This window comes from Anabas testudineus, chromosome 4 (genome assembly GCF_900324465.2).
Source record: "Anabas testudineus chromosome 4, fAnaTes1.2, whole genome shotgun sequence".
Taxonomy (NCBI): Eukaryota; Metazoa; Chordata; class Actinopteri; order Anabantiformes; family Anabantidae; genus Anabas; species Anabas testudineus.
Window position 1 is genome coordinate 2,430,355 of NC_046613.1, and position 23,314 is coordinate 2,453,668.

General features: G+C 40.7%; 1 protein-coding gene across 6 annotated transcripts in view; it reads left to right on the plus strand.

Moving 5' to 3' along the window:
• The window catches only part of nlgn1 (neuroligin 1), a 230,850-nt gene extending 210,262 nt beyond the window's left edge, over nt 1–20,588 (plus strand). For all 6 annotated transcript variants that reach the window (XM_033325954.1, XM_026345810.1, XM_026345808.1 and 3 more), the window contains 7 exons: nt 10,300–10,485; nt 12,650–12,916; nt 13,011–13,372; nt 15,219–15,379; nt 18,449–18,605; nt 19,703–19,780; nt 19,986–20,588. In XM_033325954.1, the coding sequence (XP_033181845.1) occupies nt 10,300–10,485; nt 12,650–12,916; nt 13,011–13,372; nt 15,219–15,379; nt 18,449–18,605; nt 19,703–19,780; nt 19,986–20,588 (1,814 nt within the window). The remainder of the gene's footprint in view (nt 1–10,299; nt 10,486–12,649; nt 12,917–13,010; nt 13,373–15,218; nt 15,380–18,448; nt 18,606–19,702; nt 19,781–19,985) is intronic.
• The last annotated feature ends 2,726 nt before the right edge of the window (nt 20,589–23,314 follow it).

The window sequence follows — 23,314 nt, forward strand, 5'->3', positions numbered from 1 at the left end:
CGAGTTTGTTATTTATTTATTTATTTATATTACAGCCACAGTGGAAGTGGAAGAATCTGCTCATTCGCACGTGCGTGTGTTGGCGGCGTGCGTCACGACATGCGTGTATATATACTGCGCTGCATGTGCACACACACATGCATTATGTATGTGTGCCGAGCTGCAGAAAGCGTGCGAGAGAGGGCGGGCTGACATTTCCAGCAAGCCTGTTTATGACTGGAGGCGTAACATGCGGGCCCGCACGGCGACATCACTTCCTGGGTGGCTGGGGTCTCATTAGAGAGGGGCCGAGAGAGGTGTGGAGAGAGAGAGAGAGAGAGAGAGAGGAACTTGAGAAGAGAAAAAGGTTTTCATGTAAAATGTTGATCTTTTGCCCTGTTGCTTCGGGCGATATTGTTCTTTCTTTTTGTGCTGATAAAATCTAATTAAGGAGACAGCGGAGAGGTGAGCTATGTAGACAAATAAAGGTGCAGCCTTGGATGCCCGCACATCACATCACTGTGATTCAGCTTCATAGAGTGGAAAAAGAGAAACCTGAGAGCCAAACAACACCCTCCTTGTCTAGTGAATGCTAAAGGTGTGAGTTCATGTAGATTTCTGCCGGGTAAAATAGTAATTTCAGATTTCCAGTCATGCCGGTGCATATTAGCACAAGTCAATATGTGTTTTATCATATTTAAATGGTTCGGTTCTGTTGTATAATAATCAAATAAAGAAGCACTGTGTGCTGGTGCTGCAAGGTGACCCTTGAACTCATATCACCCATTCAGTTTAAAACAACCGAAACAATCCAGGGCCACCAACACTGTGGACCCTGTGTACTATTACCTTAATATGTATGGACTATAAGAAAAAGGGTCCATGGACACAGGGGAAGAAAGAGGCACAGACCTAAGAAGCTCCTGACCTCTTGGACCTGTACCTGGTAGCTGTTCAGTAATCTATCAACGATTATGACCCACCCGTGCCCTTCACTTCAGCTGAATTCAACCCTTTTGCCTCTTTTTGGCTCGTTATGTTAGCAGCCTGCGCACTCAGCTGGCCGTCTGCTCGCTTTTTTTTTAGCCGAAGAGCTCAGATCAACCAACTACCTGCCGGCACTGACCAGCAGACCAAAGAGTGACATATTTCTGCACCTAACGTTGCAAATGCCTGCTGGATGTGCTGGAAGTTGGTGAGAAGTGGATGAAAAAAGCCTCGCAGGAAGTAAAAAGGGGCAACATCACCCTGCGTGCTACAGCGAGGTAAACATATAGCGGGGCATCAAGTGGTAATACTGAGTGGTAAAGTCTGAATACTTCTTCTTAAGCACAGCATAGCTTCATATCCTATGTCCTCTTACGCTGCTCTTGTCGTCTTGTAGGTTTCCTCCAACATTTTCACCAGCCCATATTCCGACTGATTTAATGAATATTGAGAGTCGTAGTGACATTTCATGTCTGATGGAAACAGAACCCATAGAGCTTTTTCTTTTTTTTAATTTAATTTTTTTAATTCATCTCACTCCATATTATTTTTTTTTTTCCTCTCCTTATTCTCCTCTCTCTTAGGCTCACATAAAGATAACATGGATCACATGTTCCTTCTCCTCCCTCCCTCTGCGCCGTGGCAGAGTGGCTGCTGATGCACAGCTCCGTGGCTCTGTGAACCCGTCTGAGTGCCTTCGCTATAAAAGCACTAAGCGGCTTATGCTGCTCTTATAAAAGACATGCAGATCTGAAAGCCATCGCGCCTCAAGATTTAAGCAACATGCTGTTCGAGTCTGACCTATATGGGTTTCTTTTTTTATTTATTTTTTTTGAAGACCAGCGCCTGATAGAGACGCATTAGGATGGAAGCTGATAATACTTTGAGCCAGGACATTGTGTGCTGATGTTGAGCATTTTAAACTCTGAGGCGTGTATGCGCTGTTCAGTATGGGGTGTTAGTGTTTAGTCAGGGTTTGAACACAGCGATTCACTGTAGTTCCTTTAGAGTCTGGTCTGATATCACTTGATTTTCTAATCCCTCCTCTCCTGTGCTGCTCTCACTGAACTAACACACCTCATGGTGCTCCACCTCGCCGGACGCCTCCTCTGGGTGTTTTCTTTTTCTCCTGCACTAACGTCACCAAAGCCTTTTGATCCCAGAGCAGAGGCATTATTCTTTCATTATGTCTGCTCTGTCCATCGTCGTGCCTCCATCTTTATTTTATTATCCATCTACAGGACTCGATGTGTCAGAGCTATCTTTGACTGCACTTCCTCTGCAGGGTTCATGTGTTTTTTGTTTTTTTTTTTCGCCCGCCTCTCTCTCTCTTTTTTCCCCACTCTGGTCTTTTTTTCCCCACTCTCAGCACCTCCCACATTTCTTTTCTCACATTGTCATCCACCTTTCACACTCCTCGCTCTCTCTCTCTCTCGCTCACTAAAATGTCCTGCTTTCTCTCCTTTGGTTCTTGCCACCCTGTTCACATCTTTCACTCTCTCTAGGGTGCTGTCCTTCCCTGTATGCTAATAATGTTCCTGTGCTAAGAAAGGAACCTGCTTAACCATTCACATCAGGACTCGTCACGTGCATAAACAAACACGCTCATGTACAGATGCACACACACACACACACATACACACACGTAGCAGCGTGTTCTTTTGCAGGTGGAAGTGTGCGGCCTCCACCAATCTAGAACTAAGCAGCGCAGTAAGGTCTTACTCATTTGTTCCATCTCTCATTTCTTATTTATTGATATTTCTGCACATTGTGATAAACAACACTTAATTTAACATGTTCCTAATTACGAGCTATCGTGTATTCACGCCACAAGGCTGGAATAGCTGGGGTAACAGTGTAATAGCCTCCACACCCACGCCGTGAGAGCCTCGCCGCCGCCGCCTTCAACTTGCAGAGAGATGATCCAGAGCAGCTCGTCCTGCGGGCAGATCTGCTAGGGCAGCGCCACAAATTAACACGTGTTTGTGTTTTCGGCCGAGCAAGAAATGATGAAATGAACGGCAGCTCGGCTCGTCTTCGAAGGCGACAGGGCTAATTTGATTAGCAGCAGGAGGAGGGAGAAAAGGCGGGAGGAAGAGGAGAGGAAGTTTGGATGTGTGTTGTTGTACGACGGAGAGGGTGAAATATTTACAGTAATACACTTTTGTGACTTACAGCTTGTCATGTACTGTGTGTGTAAGTGTGTGTGTGTGTGTGTGTGTGTCGTAACAGCCTCTACATGCACTGGCTAACTGACTACTGATTTAGCTTGGATTTGATCTATTCGATCTTAATATACTGTGGATGATTCAATTATTCCTGATGTGTTCCTCATTATCACTCAGCTCACTGCCACCAGTTTATTTCTTTGCCCAGTGTCAGCTGCACAAATTATAACGACAGAGTTTGAAGGATGAGGATCTGATACGTTTAATAAAAACACACACACACAAACACACACACACACATTCTCTCTCCAGGTGTGTGCCGGCACCTTATCTCTCTCTCTGTCTCTCTCTCTCTCTCTCTGGTCGTATTATTTAAACGGACATTTAACTTCTGTGGCGTTGGTTTACTTTCAGGAGATAAGTCGTCTCTTTCAAATGCAAATCCAGACCCTCAGACAACATGCACACACACACATATGCACGTTGGCTGTCTGTGTAACTGAATTAGTTGGTAGATTACAGAGTGAAAATGACAACCTCTTCTAATGTGTGAGTCTGCAGCAGATCTCAAGACGCGAGCTCTGGAAGGGAGGGCTGTGGGAACTGGCTCAGTATCTTCAATAAATAAATAAATAAATATATCTCTTAGAATGGTATTCTTCTTTTTTTCTGATTTTTCTTAATTTTATCAGTTCACGTGAAGGTGAGAGAGTCGGGTGAGCCAGTCAGCAGGTCGACAGGGGTGAGTTCTGCTTTATTTAAAAGGAAAGGAAGGAAATTCTGGGTCTTTAGTATCAACTGTCTGTTAGGAGGTGGCAGGAAACAGTAGAAAGTTACTGTAGATAATTTAAAACACATCTAATGATCATCACCACATCCAAAATAGTAATCACCTGCATGGATGTTTGTTAATAAGTGCACACTACAAAGATGATGTGAGGTGTAATACTCCTTTAAAGGCTTTCATTAATGTATTCATGTATTATTATTATTGTATTTTTTGGTTTTAACAGGTTACTTTACAAAGCTGTACATCCCATCTGCATTAGTCTATGTGTTCACATCTTTTGTTTATTCATATGATAACACCTTCTTCCCTTTTTCTGACGCTCGCATCCGTTCCGTCGGCCGCTGCACAATCTTTAACTGTCACCGCGCAAACAGGGCGCACCTGAAAATGAGAGCTCGCTCTGCGTTTGTCCCCAGTGCTGTCTAAATAAAGGTTGAATGAGTGAATATCCTGTAGCTCCATATTCATTACTTCCTGTGAGGAATGCTTTGTGCCTCATCAGCATATTCCCCAGCCAGTTGCCCTCGGCGTGCAGACGTCTTCGGGGGTTGTGGTATGGAGGGAGCAGATATAGATGGAGCGCTGCTGAGGCACTGTAAATATTTGGAGCTGGTGTTGCACCATTTGTTTAAAGCAGACATCCACTGTGGGGAAGAGAGGGAGGGAGGAGAGCACTGTAGATAGTGAGGTTATTGTGTAAGTGCATTTATTTTTTATTAAACAGCACACATGATCCAGTCATTATACCACGGGCGGTTGCTTATAGCTGGTCAGTATCTTTCATTATTATTGTTCTGTATTGTTACGGTGCAGGGGGTGTCATGGGGAAAAACAGGAACAAGCTAATTTATGTGCAAATATAATTTAGAACTAGTTTGAGCATTTACTGTAGATTAGCTAACTCGTGAACTTCGTGAACTGTCTGTGAAAACAGTTGTGTAGTCTCAGCCGGATGGCTCCCGGCAGAACTTCATGAAGTCAGAACATAATGTCGTCAGGGTTATCTGCTTGGCTTTGGAGACAACAGATTTTTTAATAAAAAGCCGACAATATAAACCAACGGTGTTGAAGGCGGAGGTAGTTTACAATTAGGATATTTCAGCTCCTGTTGAATCGATTTTCACCATTCTGGTTGTACGCTGTTGCTGCCAATACGGGAATAAAATGCAGTGAAAATAATCCACGTGAAAAATGGAGAGTCACTTTCACTGGATCTTGGAAGACAACAGTAACCTTGTAAATCTAAATAATCTAATTACAAAATCATTACCCAGTAACTGTCGTGCAATTTGAATTATCCTGCAGCCAAATAGTGCACATTTGAAATGTTAAACACAGCATGTGAAAAGTTGGTAATTGGTTAAATCGGCTAATTTTACAAATTCCCATTACATCTTAGGTCAGATTTAACCCACACTGAAGTCCACCTCAGATATTTGTCTACAGGGATTGAAATAGAAAAACTAACCTAAAAAGAGTCCACACGTCACTCTGCATTTGGAGCACACGTCCCCCTGTTTGTCTTTTTTCCTCTACCTCTCCTGCTCTTCCTGCTGCACACTCTCCTTGTTCTCACCTCACTGTTATTGCTGTTTGCCTTCTCTTTCCTCCACTTTAACGTCCTGTGCTCTCTGCATCCTGCCTGCACTTCACCTGCATCGACGATTGCCGTTTTCTCTCTTCTTACTTGGGCTTACCTATTATTTCCTCTTTTCAGCATCGAGAGTCAAAAGGACAGACAGTGAAAGAGAGAAAAGAGAAAGGATTATGGTATCCTGACCATGACTGTGAAACACAGATGTGTGCAGAGAAAGAAGTATAGAAGGAGAAATCCCATCTTTCTCTTCGTCTAACGTTTTCTCTCTGGTTCAACAGAGATAGTGGGGATAAAAGCTGGATTCCTGGATCAGTATTCACCTGAATATTGTCATCTCGGGGAGCTTAGAGGCCGAGCAACCATAGCAGTGGTCACTGACGGTGACTTTTAGCCAAACCTTAGACGCATGCACCTATGATCTATCCTACACAGGGGAGGAATGTGGAGCGTGTCTGACATCATAGGAGCAGAAAGGCAGATAAAATGCAACATTTTAGCATAGTGCTCAAGCCTTGATATTCTACACTGTGAAAACCACACAGCCCTGTAGAAACTCAAGCAACATGTTCATTCATTGCTTATCCTGTAGTTAGTTTGATCCAATAAAAGAAGCGTGTTATCATTGTTGCCGGGAGTGTTTATTGTCTTTTCTTTTTCCTCTCGTTGCATGCTGAAGAAACTCAGAGCTAGTGCCTTATCGCTGTTCCCCTACATCACTCAGAAATAAACTAGACTTACCACTTTACGGTTAGACGCCCCACTAACAAGTTGTAGTCGGCATTCATGTCTATCCAGGCTCATATACTGATTAGTTTATGTATGAGTCCAAGCGGATGGCGAATGCAAAGGAAATTCCCTCTTGTCAGACTATGGAGTCACAGCGACCTTGATGTTTGACATTTAACCACAATACACTAATCAGTCCATTGAGTGTTGTGGGCATTTGTGTCAAACTATTGTCTCAGTCGCAAAACTGTCAAAGTACTAAAGTACTCCAGTGGTTAGGTTATGTTTAAAAGTGAGTCACCATTAAGTTTTTCTCTATTAAATGAGACGGCAGCCTTTCTCTCTCTAACTAATTCATGTAAATGCTTAAACCCAACCACAACAACTGTAACAACACTGTATTCACAAAACTAGATGTTAAACTGCAAGAATGGACAGTTTAGCAGTTTAAATATGTTGTTTTGTAACATTTTACTGATATCTTCTATTTATAACTTGACATTTACATCAGTTATTGACATATTCTGATAATCAAAAAGTATAATTAAGGGTATGAGGATGTTTTCATTATGGCATTAATGTGTTTCACATGCATATGAATGACTCTATACATGTAGCAGTATCTTATCATCCCGAGCATCTTCACTGCCGCTTAATCAATCTGTAAACTCCTCCCTTCTCTACTTCTGTATTATCAAGGCTGACCAAGTACTAGCCATGAAGTGCAAGTAAGTGCACATCAATTCAGCTTCTCTTTTGTTTTGGCACTTTCAAGGTGCAGCTACAGCTCCTCAGTCCCTCAAATGGTCTCTCAAAACTGCACCAAAAGACGAAAACCAAAAATTCCAAATCAAAATGGCTTGTTTGTGCTTTGTTTGCATCTGTCTATGCACATTTGCAGCTCTTCTATCTCAATATATATATATATATATATATGTGTGTGTGTGTGTGTGAGAGAGGGAAGGAGAGCCTTACCCTGCTGGCTTACCACCGCCGGTACACTAATCATTCTTTCTGCCTCGCTCTTTGTGATTGCCAGCCCATCCCTGCACTGCAGCTAAATTGAATCAATTAAAATCTTTCTTGTTGATGGCTGCTGTTGCTTCCACCAGATTAGGCTTTGATCAAGAAACACACAAATAAATAAATAAGCCGGTGGGAAGGGAATAGAAAAAGAATGAACTCAATTAAACAGTCAGCCGAGGGACGTGCCTGTCTGAGGGCCCTTCAGCGAGAGAGCGCAGATGCTAATGTACTGTATTTGTTTACGAGACAGTCTACAGTAGTCCATGTTTGGGAGCTTACGGGGGCGCATATGTATGAAGTGTGTGACTACGTATGAGACAGAGAGTGTGTCTGTAAAGCAACTTTGTGACAAAATGTGTTTTGCTGCTGCGTTTGGATGTGTGTGTATCATCTGTCTCACTGATAGCCTGAGTGTAAAAGACTACGGCAGCATAGCACAGTCACAATGACTGAACTTACACTGCAAGTTTATGTGCTTTGAGGTATAAGCTTGTTCTAACGTGCTAATAGTGATCCAGTAACGATGCTTAGTCTCTCTGCTGACAAGTAAAGTCAGCTGCTTGGGTAGGCTGTCCCTCTGCAGCACGTTGGCAAAGAACTTGTCTTGAACAGACTTTAACTTTGAAAGAGACCAACTTGATTTGTATTAGTGGTACAGTTGGAAGTTGAGTCTCAGTTGAACTTTGGAGAGACTTTTGCCTTTGCTTAGGGCGAGGGCTGCAACTTCGCTGTGCTTCTTAAAGCGCATTTGCATGCCGGGCGAATTGTGACACAGTTGCTGTGTAGTTAAAGTGACCAGCAACTTCAATATTTGTATTTTTTAACAGTTGAAAAATTCAAAAATCCACTCCATAACAAAAATCCTATTTCTATTTCTATCAAGAAAATAGGTTTCCATGTCTCCATGCTAACTAATTTCAGTTCAAGCAGGAAATTTTTACACTCGTTGTCATCATAGAGTCTAAATGCGTGGTAATTAGTGATGATGATTGACTCAGTGATGTCAATATTTCTTCCTGTAGCCTATTACAGGAGCATGTCCCTCCTCAGCATTACTGCCGGTGTCTCCACAGTATACTTTAAGCCTGAATGCCTCCCAGTGGAAATGAATCATACTGTTGACTGACACTGGGGAATGAGCTCTTCATGTAGCCACAGAGTGAGAATGAGAACATGTACAAGAACACTGGTGGAAATATGTAAGAGGGGGGTTATGGCAGGCCAGGTTATGGGTGGGGTTGTTGGGGGTGGATAAAGCTAAAAGCTAAAAGCATAGTAAAGGTCCATTACCTGCTGCTGGCAGGTAATCGTTGGGCATGAAATTGTTCTAAAAGACCAGAGCTCTCCTATGGGTATACTTGAGGTGCCTTGTCTCATCAGTACTTTCATACCTCGCTAGCACTGAATCTTTACACAGCTGCATTGACTGGGAGCACCACAGGATTAATTGAAGAGGGGGGAGGGTGGACAGATGGGGTCTGGTTGGAGGTTGTGGTGGGGTTAGACAGATACTGGGTTTTGTAGAGGAAGTGTTTTGTAAAGAAGTGTGATGACAAGGACCAATGTACGTCATCAAGTCATCATAAAAAACATAGACAGGAGAAGAACCACTGTCTTTAAAAAAATGTTTTCATTTGTGGAAAATCACCTTAACATGAGTGTTTTCTTTAGCTTAGAATGGAGCTTTTATATCTCCATACAGAACAAGTCCAGAAGGGACAAACTCTACCACAGTGTGGGAAAAGTAACAGTAATGTTTCAGATCTTACGTAAAAGCTTAAACAAATTACATTTCTATTTGTACTATCTAACCAATCACTTGACATATTGCTACTTAGTGCAGTTGTAGGCGACAACATGGCACCTAAAGGACACTGTAGGCAATTTCATCTACTTAAAATGTTTTCTACTTCATGACAAACATCAGCTTTATCATTCACCGCCCGGTGATATGCTGATCAGTCATGACACGTTGACACTATTCATTGTATTAATATTAAGAACTTATTATTATGATGCATTTGTGCTTTTATAACAAAAAAACGGCCCTCTGAAGACTGTGCTTCAGTTCGTGCAGCATGCTTCACAGTTTATGCAGGTGATAAAATACATCAGGAAGCATTATGTCTTATGCATCTCATAAGCAGGTGTGGGTGGATTGTAATTATTCTGTACATGGCCTTTTAATTAATTGTGTGTGTGAAAGACTTTTGGCTGATAAACAGAACAGAAATCTATTTTTTTCCTTTTGTGCAAAGATGTTTCTTGGCTTAGAAAACAATAATGGATTTGACTGTTAGTTATTGCTTCGAGACAATAAAATATTATTTCTTTTCTTAGAGAAAACAAACCCATGTTACTCTGACCTATCTTGCTGTAGGTTCTAGAAATAGATTCAGTCTTTCTGCCAAATTAGTCTGTATTTAGCGTATTCACACTTGAAGTGGTGCTATGGGTAATAACTCTTGTTTTATTACAGCAAATTAATATTATACAAATTATACAAATCATCATACTCATATTATAATAATAGTCAGGCCTTTTGGTTTTCCTTGTAAAACAGGCAGATATGCCTTGTTATCTCCTTGCAGCTATGGCTGAATAGTCCAAACGTAGATTTGTTGAATTTATTTTAATCAAGAAGATGAGCTAGTCAGTCCTAGCATTCATGTTTCATTTAGCAATAAATGTTTTAGAACTTGCAGACTGTGCTTCACTTACTGTATATAACCTCATGGGTCGTGTTTAGTTGTATGCATTGATACCACCAGAGCTTGTGATGACAATTTAGATGCTAAATCAGTAACTGGTTTCCTGGTATCGTTTTTCTCAAATATACAGTATGATTTATTTGCTTTTAACTTCTATATCAACATAGGAGTTCATTTTCTACTTTAACAAAAAACTTCCTGTAGCAGAAAATTGTTCATTTGTGCAATTCACTGCTCTGCTTACAACTGTAATAACAATAAAAATATGAAGGGCTCCAAATGAAAATTGTCTGTGCTCTTTGTCCTTCTGTCCAGGGTTCCTGAGTACAGGTGATCAGGCGGCAAAAGGAAATTACGGTTTGTTGGACCAGATCCAGGCTCTGCGTTGGACCAGTGAGAACATTGGAGCCTTCGGCGGTGACCCTTTACGTATCACTGTGTTTGGCTCAGGCGCTGGAGCTTCCTGTGTCAACCTCCTCACACTGTCACACTACTCTGAGGGCAACCGCTGGAGCAACTCCACCAAAGGTAAAAATCAACTGATACAAATTTAATATACAGTATATGACAAGGCCCTGCAAGGGGCTATCAACAAATAGCTGATTTGGCACATATTCAGAAAACTTACCAGTGGCTGGAAAAGGTTGGACTAACAGACAGCTCCAAGGCTGGGGATACCTGCAGACAGAGAGGAGGAAGCACAACTACAGGATAGAGAAGACACAAAGTTAATGACATGAAATGGTAGGATTTGAATAGACAAGAGGAGAGGAGAGAGGACATTTGGAAACTCTAGGAGTTATTTTAAGGAGTTATTGTGAAATCCTATTAATAGTGAATTACAATAGTCCAGACTGGAAGTAACAAATGCATCGACAAGTTTTTCAGCATCACTTTGGGACAGGATGCAGTTCTAGAGATTTCTTATGAAGTGAAGGAGATATCCTGGTCAAAAGTAACTCAAAGATATCTCACAGTATTACTTTAGGCCAATGCTATGTCATCTAGATCTAGAGTAACAATATGATCAGAGTCATCTTTCTTCATGAAAATGTAGTGTTTCCTAATAATGTTGCCTAAAGGGGACAAATTAGAATCTATCTGATGTATAAGATTTAAACCATGTTCCTGTGTAGAGGAAATGTTTAATTCATGCTGATTCTTGATCAAGACATGATGATGAGAGAAGTCTGCTTGTCTTTCTTTATTTGTCACCCGGGGAGAGTTGCACACATAACATGTGGCACATGACAACTCTGAAACCATGTGTCGACATCCTTCTTTTCTCCAGGGTTTTCCACAGGGTTTCTATGTGTGCTTAAGCCCGCGAACAGAGTTCAACCAATCAAATTTCTTCATTTTGCACTTACTCATGCATCATAACAGAAATAGGAAAGTAACTTGTATATAATATCAAGCAGACAATGGGGTATTGTTCTTAAGTGATAACTGACAAACTGCAAACACAATTCTTTGTACACAGAGCTTCTTGAGTTTTCTGCACACCCAGTTTCATAGATAAGAGAAACATGTCTTCACTTTAGTGTTTAGCTGAGTCATCACATAACATTAAAAGGTCACAATATAAAATTTTCTTCTACACAGTCTGTGTAATAGAATGGTGTGATCTATAGTGTTGAATGCAGCGCTAAGATCTAACATGACAAGTACAGAGAGTAGTCTGTTAATAGACAACAAAAACAACCTCTGTATGAAATAAATTTGTAGGAAAAACAAAAGAACTCATCAGATGAATTCTACTTTTATAAGGTTACATGACAGGGCACACATTAGAAACGCCTGTTCATGTACTGCACTTTTCACATTTCTGAAAATAAAAATCACAGTGGCCACATTACATCAGTTGAAAATTACCTTTATCTGTTTCACTTTGACCTTTTTCCTTATCTGATATTCTTTTGAAAGAATTTCATATAACCTTTAGAGAAATTCTTTGTTACCTTGATCAGTAATTGTGCTTTTTCTAAATAAAAAATGTCTGCTCGAAGCTTAAAACATAAGGGAGAAACCTCTAATAGCTCTTTGTTTGTGAATCTAGTGTTCCTGTGAGTGACATCTTTATATTGTATGTTATTGTTATCCCTCCACCCAAACCTCCTCCTGATAAACGCTTCAGGGTCTAAATACAATAGGCCAATTCTCTGACTTTTTAATAAAGCAAAAAAGCAGAATGGTCTGTTTAGGCATGAGTCTTATTGTAAAACATATTCCCAGTCTCTGAAGCCTTTTGCTAAATGTTAAATCAAATGATGCATGCTGCACGCTGTATCACCTTTAAGAGTACTCTACCTAACAGCTGAATTGTTGGTTAAGGGATATTCATTAAAATTTGTCACAAATAATAAAATTCAGACACAAACGCCGTCTGTCGGCAGGACTTACTTTTCAATTTTTCCAGCTTAGACATCTCGCCTTTAGGAGGAGGTAATTTTAGCCCTTAAACTTCACAGTGCTTGATCTCATCCCAATTCTCGCTTTTATTGCCTCTATTTGCATTCGCAGCTGTGTCACCATGTGTATTTGTGTGAAGACTCATATTAAGCCGGAGAGGTTTGTGTGTGTGTGTGTGTGCTGTTTGAAGAGGTTCTTGAATTCTAACTCATTTCTTTTTCTTTCTCTGTCACTCTGCTGATTTTATCTCTAGGTCTTTTCCAGAGGGCTATTGCCCAGAGTGGGACGGCTCTGTCCAGCTGGGCTGTCAGTTTCCAGCCAGCTAAGTACGCCCGGATGCTAGCCCGAAAGGTGGGCTGCAACCTGGAGGACACTGTAGAACTTGTCTTGTGTCTGCAGAGGAAACATTACAAGGAGCTTGTGGACCAAGACATCCAACCCGCCCGCTACCACATCGCCTTTGGGCCTGTCATTGATGGAGATGTTATTCCTGATGACCCTCAGATACTCATGGAGCAAGGTAGTGTCTCACTTTACTTAAGAGCCAGCAATATCCAACAGTGTTGTTAGCGTAGGTTGGCACGTTGACAACCATGTCTATGATCTCTTTCCAGGCGAGTTTCTTAACTATGATATCATGCTGGGAGTGAACCAGGGTGAGGGCCTGAAGTTCGTGGAACTTATCGTGGACAATGAAAATGGTGTGCAGGCTAACGACTTTGACTACGCTGTGTCCAGCTTTGTGGATGACCTCTACGGCTACCCAGAGGGTAAAGACATCCTCCGAGAGACCATCAAGTTTATGTATACCGACTGGGCCGATAGGCACAACCCGGAGACTCGGCGGAAGACGCTGTTGGCACTTTTTACCGATCACCAGTGGGTAGCACCGGCTGTTGCAACAGCTGACCTACACTCCAGCTTTGGGTCTCCAACATATTTTTACGCCTTCTATCACCACTGTCAGACAGAACAGGTGGGTTTGTGGTTGTCATACGCACACTTGGATTGTAGGTAATATAAGGTATTACAGAATGTATTACTGCTGTTATATATCATATTGTAAATGTAGGTTAAGTCATTGATGCGTCCTGAACCTTTTAGCCCTTCTCCAGAATCAGAATCGGGTTTTATTTGCCAAGTATGTTGACAAACACAAGGAATTGGATTCTGTCACGAATGAGCTAACTAGTGGACCAAGTTGCAGAACGACAGCAGAACAACAGAGAGTGATTTCCCACAAAAGATTTAACAGGAGTAATACAAATAAATGCAGAACAGACGTGATGTAATGAAAACAAAAAAATCTCAAAAGGAGAATCAAACTAAAAAACACTGCAAAAGGCAGGCAAGCTAGGAACTCACTAGTCTAAATAATAAACAAAAACTCACAGCAAACACTATACTAAAGGAAATCAAAATCACAGCAGAAGCTGGAACTAACAAACGAAAACAAAACCACAGCAAACGCTGGGAGGAATAACCTAACACTACACAGCCGAAGCTGAAACTATGAAAAACAAAAAATGCAGCTAAATGCTGGAACAAACTACAAAGCAAAACCTATAACTAACAAACAGACTGACTATACTAACAAGACTTACGAACCACGGTGACCAAAGCTAGAGGTCGGGGAAAAGGTCAACGGAGGAGGCAGGGAACAAACAAGGTCGACAGTAGACACACTAGCAAATGACAAACACACAGACAAGGACTTAAATACAAGACACACTAAAGATTAACACAAAACACCTGCTAAAAAACACACACCTGTTGCCACTCGAACCAGCCAAGACATGTCCCCGGAAGTGAGGGAAACAAACAGGAAACGAAAACAAAGATACAGAGACCTCCGGGGACACTGCCTCAGCTGGCCGGAGGAGGGAAATGCAACAGATTCTGGCTGCATGTCGGTCTCAAGCAGAGACCGACATAAACACTGTATATTTTTAACAACATGCACATACTCTGTGTGTGTGTAGAATTTGTTTGCAATTGTGTCTGCAGATTTACAGAACTCAAATATCGGAAACTCACGTGGTCATATCATTGCCTCAGTTAATGCCATGTAGCGCAAACTAGAGTATACTGTTTAGGTTTTGTGTCTAATGTCTTTGAATGCACTTGCCTCTGAAGATTGATTTTTTTTTTCCCACACAACTTGAGGCTTTGTATGTACTAACAGAATAATTGCACACAAAGCAACTACTGAAAACAGGCAGGCTGACCACCATAGAAATAAGATTTAGAGCAGGCTGCTTTATGTCAAAAATCTGGCAGATGCCTTACATGCTAATTACTTTACTGGGAAGTGACACTTAGGCTAAGATTTGCTTTCTAACTCCTTACTTCTAGTGTTGCTTGGGCTGCATGGGATCTGCATACTTTCAAACTTATCAGTTATAAAGACCTGAGAGAAAGCGAGGAGTGGTGATTAAATCCCCACATTTTCTTTTGGCTACAGCTCATGACATTTACTTCAATAGAAAATCAGCTCAAAGCCACTCTCCTCTGTCAAAGCCATTTTTTTTATTTCTCATCTTTTCTTACTACGTATTGAATAATGGGCCAGTTATGGTCGGTAAAAGAATATTAAAAAACTAATTTCCCCTTCTCGCTCTCTTAAAAAAGAAAAGAAAAAATATATATACATGTATATATAACATTAATATTTTTCAAGCTACTTTTTTCTGCCTGTGTTTGTGTACAGTGGCACATGTCCATTGTGTGTCAGCAGCAAAACCCATGCCCTATTAACATCCTGTATCTGTCACATGAATGGAATGATACTTATCTGATTTGATTCATCTGCTGCTCATTAGGTTCCACCTTGGGCAGATGCGGCACATGGAGATGAGATTCCTTATGTGTTCGGGTTACCAATGATCGGACCAACAGAGCTGTTTCCCTGCAACTTCTCCAAGAATGATGTGATGCTCAGTGCCGTCGTTATGACCTACTGGACAAACTTCGCCAAGACAGGGTATGATGCCACTGTACAATAAATTGCCCAAATATAATGCACAATTTACCTTCTCTCCATTCAGGACAAGCATTTTGAGTTCAAATATACTGTAAGCAAGTTTTTTTGTGAAGGCGCTGCAGCTCAAACTGCACACCAATACTATAGGTAGTAGCCATGAGAATTTAGCATTGTAAACTGTGCTTTAAATAGTAGCTAAACTCTTTCATATCAGTGTTGATGTGTGCAGAGAGGTCATTAAATGTAGAATCTGCACAGCCTTAATGTTTGAGCTGCTTAGTTGCATTGCTACATATTTTTGTATTTATTTCATATGATACTTAACCTTGAAATCCATTCAGCTCAAGCCACAAATATTCTTAAGTTTGAAAGAAAACTGCAGTTTTGCAGTTCATGACGAGAGGTATGGTGAGTCATGAATTTCACTCATACCCAGGAGAAAAATCAAAGTATGAGAAAATGGGTGAAATTCTTTTAAATTGCTTGTACATGGCAGTTAAGAACACAATCTGTTTGTACAAATAGTTCTTTTATGAGGCCCATTGTAAATTTATGAGACTGTATGCATTTTAGACCTTTGCTGCATAACTACAAAAGCACAGATTTTGGCATCAAAATAGCTTCTTTTATTGTGGCACCTTATTTACTGATACTTTCTAACACTAGTTGGACCACGGTGTTGGAAATGAATGATAAGTGCTACACAAGTTGCAGCAGCACTTGATGGTTAAAGAAAGTCACAACATTATGGTGCGGTTAGAATTAAAAGCATTCAATTTCCATGTGCAGTAGAGAAATACAAATTATCTTGATTCTCCGATTATTTTAAGGAGCAGCTTTATACATTTCCACAATTTCCAAGTGTCAGCATGTTCATGTAAATTAATCAGCCACTACAATAACTCCACCTGGTGGTCTTAATGTTATGGTCGATCACTGTATGTAACATTTCTAAAAGGTCGGTCAAATTGTAATTTTTTGTCACCATTTGTTCAGCAATTGCTCATAAAACACTTCATTAATGTGCAATTATCATTACAAGATCAAACAATAAGTGACAATTTCTTTGTAATTGTGTTCCCCAATATGGAGCAGTGAATTGTACTATTGTGTTTTATGGACTCTACAGTGTAATTGGTATTCAATGCAGATACCCTCTACACTTTTTGAAATACATTCTTAATTAATGGTCGTAGCCTGAAGAGTGACATTCTCAATTGCTTCAAAATTAAAATTCCTCCCTCCCCTCCTTAGTTCTGTCTCGTGTTGCCTTTCAGCACATAGTCATGGCAGTAATTGTTTTTCGAGAGTGTAATAGGGGGACATTGGCTTTTTCTGTGCACTGCCCAGTAGCCCTTAGGGGAACAGAAAGGCACTAATGATCTACATATATAACCCCAAATTGACATGAAATGCTGGGTACCTGGGAGATTTATGCCACCAATTTGAATGGTTAAGCATGTTCCTGATGAGGTCTGACTGGCTCCATATGCCGATTTCAGACAATGGGGCGCTCACCGGATTTGAATGGGCCTCCATAGCTCCCATGGTTGGCTCTGTTGTGCTCAGAATAAGTGAAGTGAAGATACACACGTGGACATAAATGGACCCCTCTGTTAAAGAAAGACAACCCCACAGTGGTCACTGAAATGACAAAAGTAATAATAAATAAATAATTGCTAAAAATTAACTCAAACATTGAAAATCAGACATTGCTTTTGAGTTGTGGTTCAACAGAAGTTTTAAAAAAAATAAAAGAAAATCTGTCCTGGATAAAAATGATGGTACCCCTAGAAAAGATGTTAAATAATTTCACTATAGGAACATGTAAACTAAAGTGTGTCCTGTAATTAGTATCACAGGTGTCTTCAAACTTGTAATCAATCAGTCTATTTAAAGGGTGAAAAGTGGTCACTGTGCTGTTTGGTATCATGGTGTGCACCACGCTGAACATGGACCACAGAAAACTAAAGAGAGAGTTGTCTCAAGACATTAGAAATTAACATGATAGACGAACATCTTAAAGGAAAAGGGTGTAGGACAATCTCCAAGCAGCTTGATGTCCCTGTGACTACAGTTGCACATGTTACACATATTGCAGACCTCTAATTCACAGAAATCCTTTAGTTTGTTTTTTTAAAATAATTTTGTTGAGCCACAACTCAAAAGCTATGTCTGAGTTTTCATGGGAATTTTTAGTAAAATTTTTATTTATTATTACTTTTGTCAGTTTCAAGTTATTTCAGTGACCTTTGTGGGTTTTTCTTCCTTTAACGGAAGGGTACCAACAATTTTGTCCACGTCTGTATATTTAACATAAATATGCCCTGTAGAATATAATACATTTCTAGCCATTTTTGATTTTGATTAACACAGTAGCCAAGAAACATTGCTTTTCTTTAAAATTAGCACCATGATTGAAGAGCATCGTTGATAAAACATATACAAGGAATCCAAGCTTCTTTACATGTATACAATGCAAACAAATATAGATTTACTCTCAATGAAACACCCATAATAGAAAAACTGGAGGACCATTCAGACGTGCATTTCTTTTTTTTTTTTAAGATTGGAATTAAACTTTATATGGGAAAAACATCTGAGGTTATTTTAGGACCTTTTCATTCAATCAGAATTGTTAGAAAACCAATCATCTGTGAGAAATAATACCCCTTTTGACCTTTTTTTGATTTTATCAGGTGTGATCTTCAGACACTGTTGATTAAAATTTGATGAAACCTGGGGGCTGCATCTCACCACCACATTTCAGTATTTTCATAATTACACTGATTAGCCTGAGGGAGATGCTACACTTAGGTCAAAATTAAAATTTTAATAACCAGACAGTGGTGCCTCAAACGATCCACACCAACTTCACTTTAACTCTAGTTTCCTCCTGTCTCTGAAAAGTAAACAACCACAACATGACACAACTGCTACTGATTGGTTAGGAGAGGACTGCATTGTCCACAGCAGGCAACACTTCTGCACTGTTTCAAATTGTTTGCCCTTTTGCCATAAAACCATTAGCGTTTCATCCTTCCCTCTTCTCTTCTACCTCCTGCCTAGGGACCCAAACCAGCCTGTCCCCCAGGACACCAAGTTCATCCACACCAAGCCAAATCGTTTTGAAGAAGTGGCATGGACGCGCTACAACCAGAAAGACCAGCTATATCTGCACATTGGCCTGAAGCCCCGCGTTAAAGAGCACTATCGTGCCAACAAGGTACAGTCAGATATAACAAAACGCAATTTCAGGTTTAAATTGACCCTGAAGATTTTAAAAAACAGATCCTCAAGCCAGCTACTGTTTTCTTGGGTTTTCATGAAAATCTATAATTTGGAGTAAATGAGAGTGGTAAACTATGCTGCTCCAGAAGATCTCGTTGGACCAATTAGATAACGTTGGCTCCTATCAGTATTAACTAGAGTTTAGTACCTAACTTGGCTTTCCATTATAATTATATAGGTTGACTGGTGGATTGGTCCAACCCTAATATTGAATTATAAAATAATTTGGAATATTTGTGGTGAATGGAGTGAAGGCAAATCTTCTCAGTTTGAAATCAGATAAGGATATATCCTAGGAACCTTAGGATATCTTGGAAACCTTTGTTGTACTGTAGCCCTTGCAACGTTGGTTTCATCTCTGCAATCAGGATAACATGAGGTCACTTCTTTGATGTGGTTTAAAGAACAAATGGTGACTGTAGTTTTCAAAACAGTATGACAAATGTAGTCATTTTAAAAATATTATTGGATAAGTATCTTCTAGCATTTCTAAATGTTACATTTATCCTTTTTCAAGCACTTTTTAACACAGTGTTTGGAGTTCTTCTGTAGGTTTTGGCAGCAGAAAAATGTATATTGACTTTTTTTTTCCAGTATGACTTTTTTCTAATTTAATTGTACTTGTAATTATGTTGAATATGTTTTATCGCACTGATAATTGCTTTCTGCTACTAAATTAACATAATTTCTCCTTATCTCAAATTAAATGATTTGCTCCTAATTATTAAATATCTTTTAAGTCCATCTGATGGTGTTAACTGACATGAGATTGGTTTGTTTAACAAGCCTGTCAATGAATTGGCTCATAGCTGCATCGTTTTAAAAAGTATGTATGAGTCAGTTGATCATTTTGTGATACAACATTAGATTTAGTGAACCCAGAGAAACTTGCAATAGTCTTGAAATATTGTCCATTTGAGAAGTACAGTTTTTTTACTGCAAAAATAATAATACATGTAGTATTATGTTGACTTTGACTTACTGAAACAATTCTTGTGTATGACATCCCTTTAATTTGTCTCGTCTCTTCAGGTCAACTTGTGGTTGGAGCTGGTTCCTCATCTGCACAGCCTCAATGAGGTCACCCAGCTCATCCCCACCACCACCAAGGTTGGTGCTAAATCATCTATATCTCACTGCTCTCATTGCTACTAAAAAATAACTACCTGAGGGTCAAAGCTTGTTTTTTTTAATAAATACCTGCACCTGAGTTTGTAGGGCCTTATCCTTTTTCAAAAAATGACTGCAGTAGTATAAGACTGATTGAACATTCTCAGACAAATTATATCATAATGATTGCTCTTTCTGTCTTTAGATTCCTCCTCCTGAGGCTACCAACCGCACCCCAAAGACCAAGGTTCTGGTGACCAAGCGTCCTAACCCAACTCCGTTTCCCACTGAGACCCAGGACAGCCACAACCAGCCACACCTGGTGGACCAGCGTGACTACTCCACAGAGCTGTCAGTGACCATTGCTGTGGGAGCCTCTCTGCTTTTCCTCAACATTCTGGCCTTTGCTGCACTTTACTACAAGAAGGACAAGAGACGGCATGATGTCCATAGGCGCTGCAGCCCCCAGCGGAGCGCCGCCAATGATTTGGCACACACGCAAGAGGAGGAGATCATGTCCCTGCAGATGAAGCAGCACTCTGACCTGGACCGGGACTGCAGGGGGGTGGGTGACTCCTTGCACCCGCATGATGTGGTGCTGAGGACTGCCTGTCCACCTGACTACACTCTGGCCATGAGGCGCTCGCCAGACGACATCCCGCTCATGACGCCAAACACCATAACCATGATCCCTAGCACCATGGGGGGGCTCACCTCGCTCCACTCTTTCAACACCTTCCCCAGCAGTGGGCAGAATAACACCTTACCCCATGCACACCCACATTCACACTCCACCACTCGGGTATAGCCCTGTGGATTCACCCACACAGGCAGGACTCTGATGGCTGAAGCTAAAAAGCAAATGCCTCTGCTGCAGCAGAGACTTAAGGCTGACATGCTGACAAACACAGATACATCAGGAGGTGAAACGCTAGCCTGGAGTTGCCATACAGCCATGGAATTACACTGGGATTGTACGACACCCTGTTGATACCCGAGGGAATACAGTCAAGGGATTTTCTTGAGGTTTGAACCGGAGGGAAAAAAAAAAATTATGTTTTTGTAGAAAATAAAAAGACAATTAAAAAAAAGTACAAATAAGGAGTTGAAGAAAAACAACCTCACAAGCTAAAACAAAGAGGAGGATGTTGTTTTTTCTATTTTTATTTTGTTCTGATATTGCAGCAACACAAAGTACAGTAAACTACTTTTTCTTTCTAGCGACAGATATGGCCTTCGGGATCTTTTGACAAATGACTGCTTGACAGTATTATCTAGAAGCAGAACAGAGCATCAGACACGCCTTGGAGGTGAGAAGAGGGGAGCACTTTGTAAAAGAAAGAAAACATATTGTTTTCCTTTGGCATCACACTGCAGATTATTCTGCTTGTGGGGCACAGAGTAGATGCCGAGCAAAACCAATTTAGGCATGTGTTAACTTCATAAATGGAAGCTATGTAAGATAAGGCAAAAACAAGGACTGAAAACAAGGAAAAAAGAAACCCTGTATGCACAAAGGAACCATTTTGAGGAAAAAAAATGTCACAGATACTTTTCATCCATTTATTTTTGAGGATTGGGAACAATTTTATTGTATAGAACCTATTTACATATCTAGATCTGTACACTAAGCACCAAGGCTGTTTATGCCCTCCTCTCTTGGGGAGGGTGCCTATACTGCAAACGTGCCAGCAGGATTGGGGAGTGGCGTATCCACCTACTGGCTTTCTGGCAGTTCCAACTTCAACACAGAGAGCTCGAGGACAAAGGATAATTGGATATTTTAGCACGATGCGCATGACAATTTATCTGCTTGATGGCTGCTCTGCTGATTATGTCATTATTAAGAATAATTTTCACCCTCTCCCTTTGCAATGGAGCAATTTCAGATGGATTTCCTCATTGGAGTTCAGGAAAACACGCACCCTTGCAGGACCATGGGAAATGCAGTTCCAGGTCATGGATGTTATGGGCTTGAGTTGGGGACAGGAAGGGGAGGGGCTTGGGATATGATAAAACTTTCTTGCAGAACATAGTATAGCTTTGAGTGGAGCTGGGCATATAAGGACTAGTTTTGTACTCTGTGTGTTGGTACTACTTTTTGATAGTGGTTAAATCACATTACACTGTATCAATCAGTCTCATCGTACCTTCAGTTGAAATCAGTGTTCTTTCCTATTCTACCTATTGGACCACTTTACCGTATAGAAGTAATTACCTGCACTGTCTATTCCATTGCCCTTTATTATTTTTCTTTGACTGGGAGTGTGTGCTGAGTGAATGATGCAGTGGATGCTCATTGAAAAAACAAGAGGTTAAAAGTATTGAAGAATATGATGGAATGGTGAATCTCTGGGCCTTTTTTTCTTTTCTTTATTCAGCTAGCTTCTTTAGAGCTGTTTAATTGTAAACCCCTATTCGTGACTAATACAAGTCAGAGGCCAAGCACAGGCAGATCACTGGATGGAACTCTCTGAAAATGTACAGCAAGCGGATGAGAGAAAAAAAATTGGGGCAGGATAGGTCAATTTCCATGATTCACCTTTTAATTATAGTCAATGTTTATCAGTTGTGACGGCACATTGTGTTACAGAAAGGAGAAAGAACAGAAAGGCCTCCCGCAGCAGCTGAACCCGCACTAGAAACTATCTCACCTTTTTCTACTGAGCTGACAGGTTGGGCTGTTTAGCAAAATGGTTTTCCCCCCTCACATCCACCCGCCTTCAGTTCACTGTCTCCTGCAAGGCTTTCTGCCATTGCTAACATCTTTAGGTCGGCGAAGCCCCGACAGCTAACCATGTTAGCCACCGGAATAGCAAGGTGTCAAAAGGCAAAGCAGAATGCAGTCGCAACCAATTGCTTAAAAGGCTGGAGCCATTGCAGGGGTAAAGTGGTGATCTTTATAACAGAAAGATGGCAAGCCTAATATGATCAGATACAGAAATCTGTACGCTGGCACAGAGATGCGTCTTGCTAAGCTAAAATGCTTGTCTCCCTGTTTTGCCTTCACTAAAGTGTAGATGTGTGGAGGCCTCTGTTGTGAGAATACATCCTGCCCCTTTTGGCTCACTCACAGGCACTGTGCAGTCATTCAAAATAATGAGCGCAGACTGCAGTTACCTCATATAACACTGCGGCAGACAAGCTGGATGAGGGGATAAAATCTAGTTTGTTATAGGAAATGTTGCTTTTTGGGATATGGTTTAAATTTAATAAATGAATTACATCTGATTGTTGCTTTGAATGAAATGAAACACTTGAATGGCTTGATCTGAGGTTTGAAACTAAGGGAATATTCCAAGGCTGCTTAGATACTATACTAATAAAGGTAATTTTTTAAATACCTTTATCTGCCCAAACAGAGAAATACATAAAAAGTGGGATTTTCAGCATCCCGGACAATCTGTCCTGTAGAGCTGTCCACTATCAGTCCACTAGCTTTTTAGCTATAGCTAGAACACATACACACGACACACATACAAATGTATTCAAAAGACAATGTGTGTATGAATGCTCTCACCCACACTCATGCGC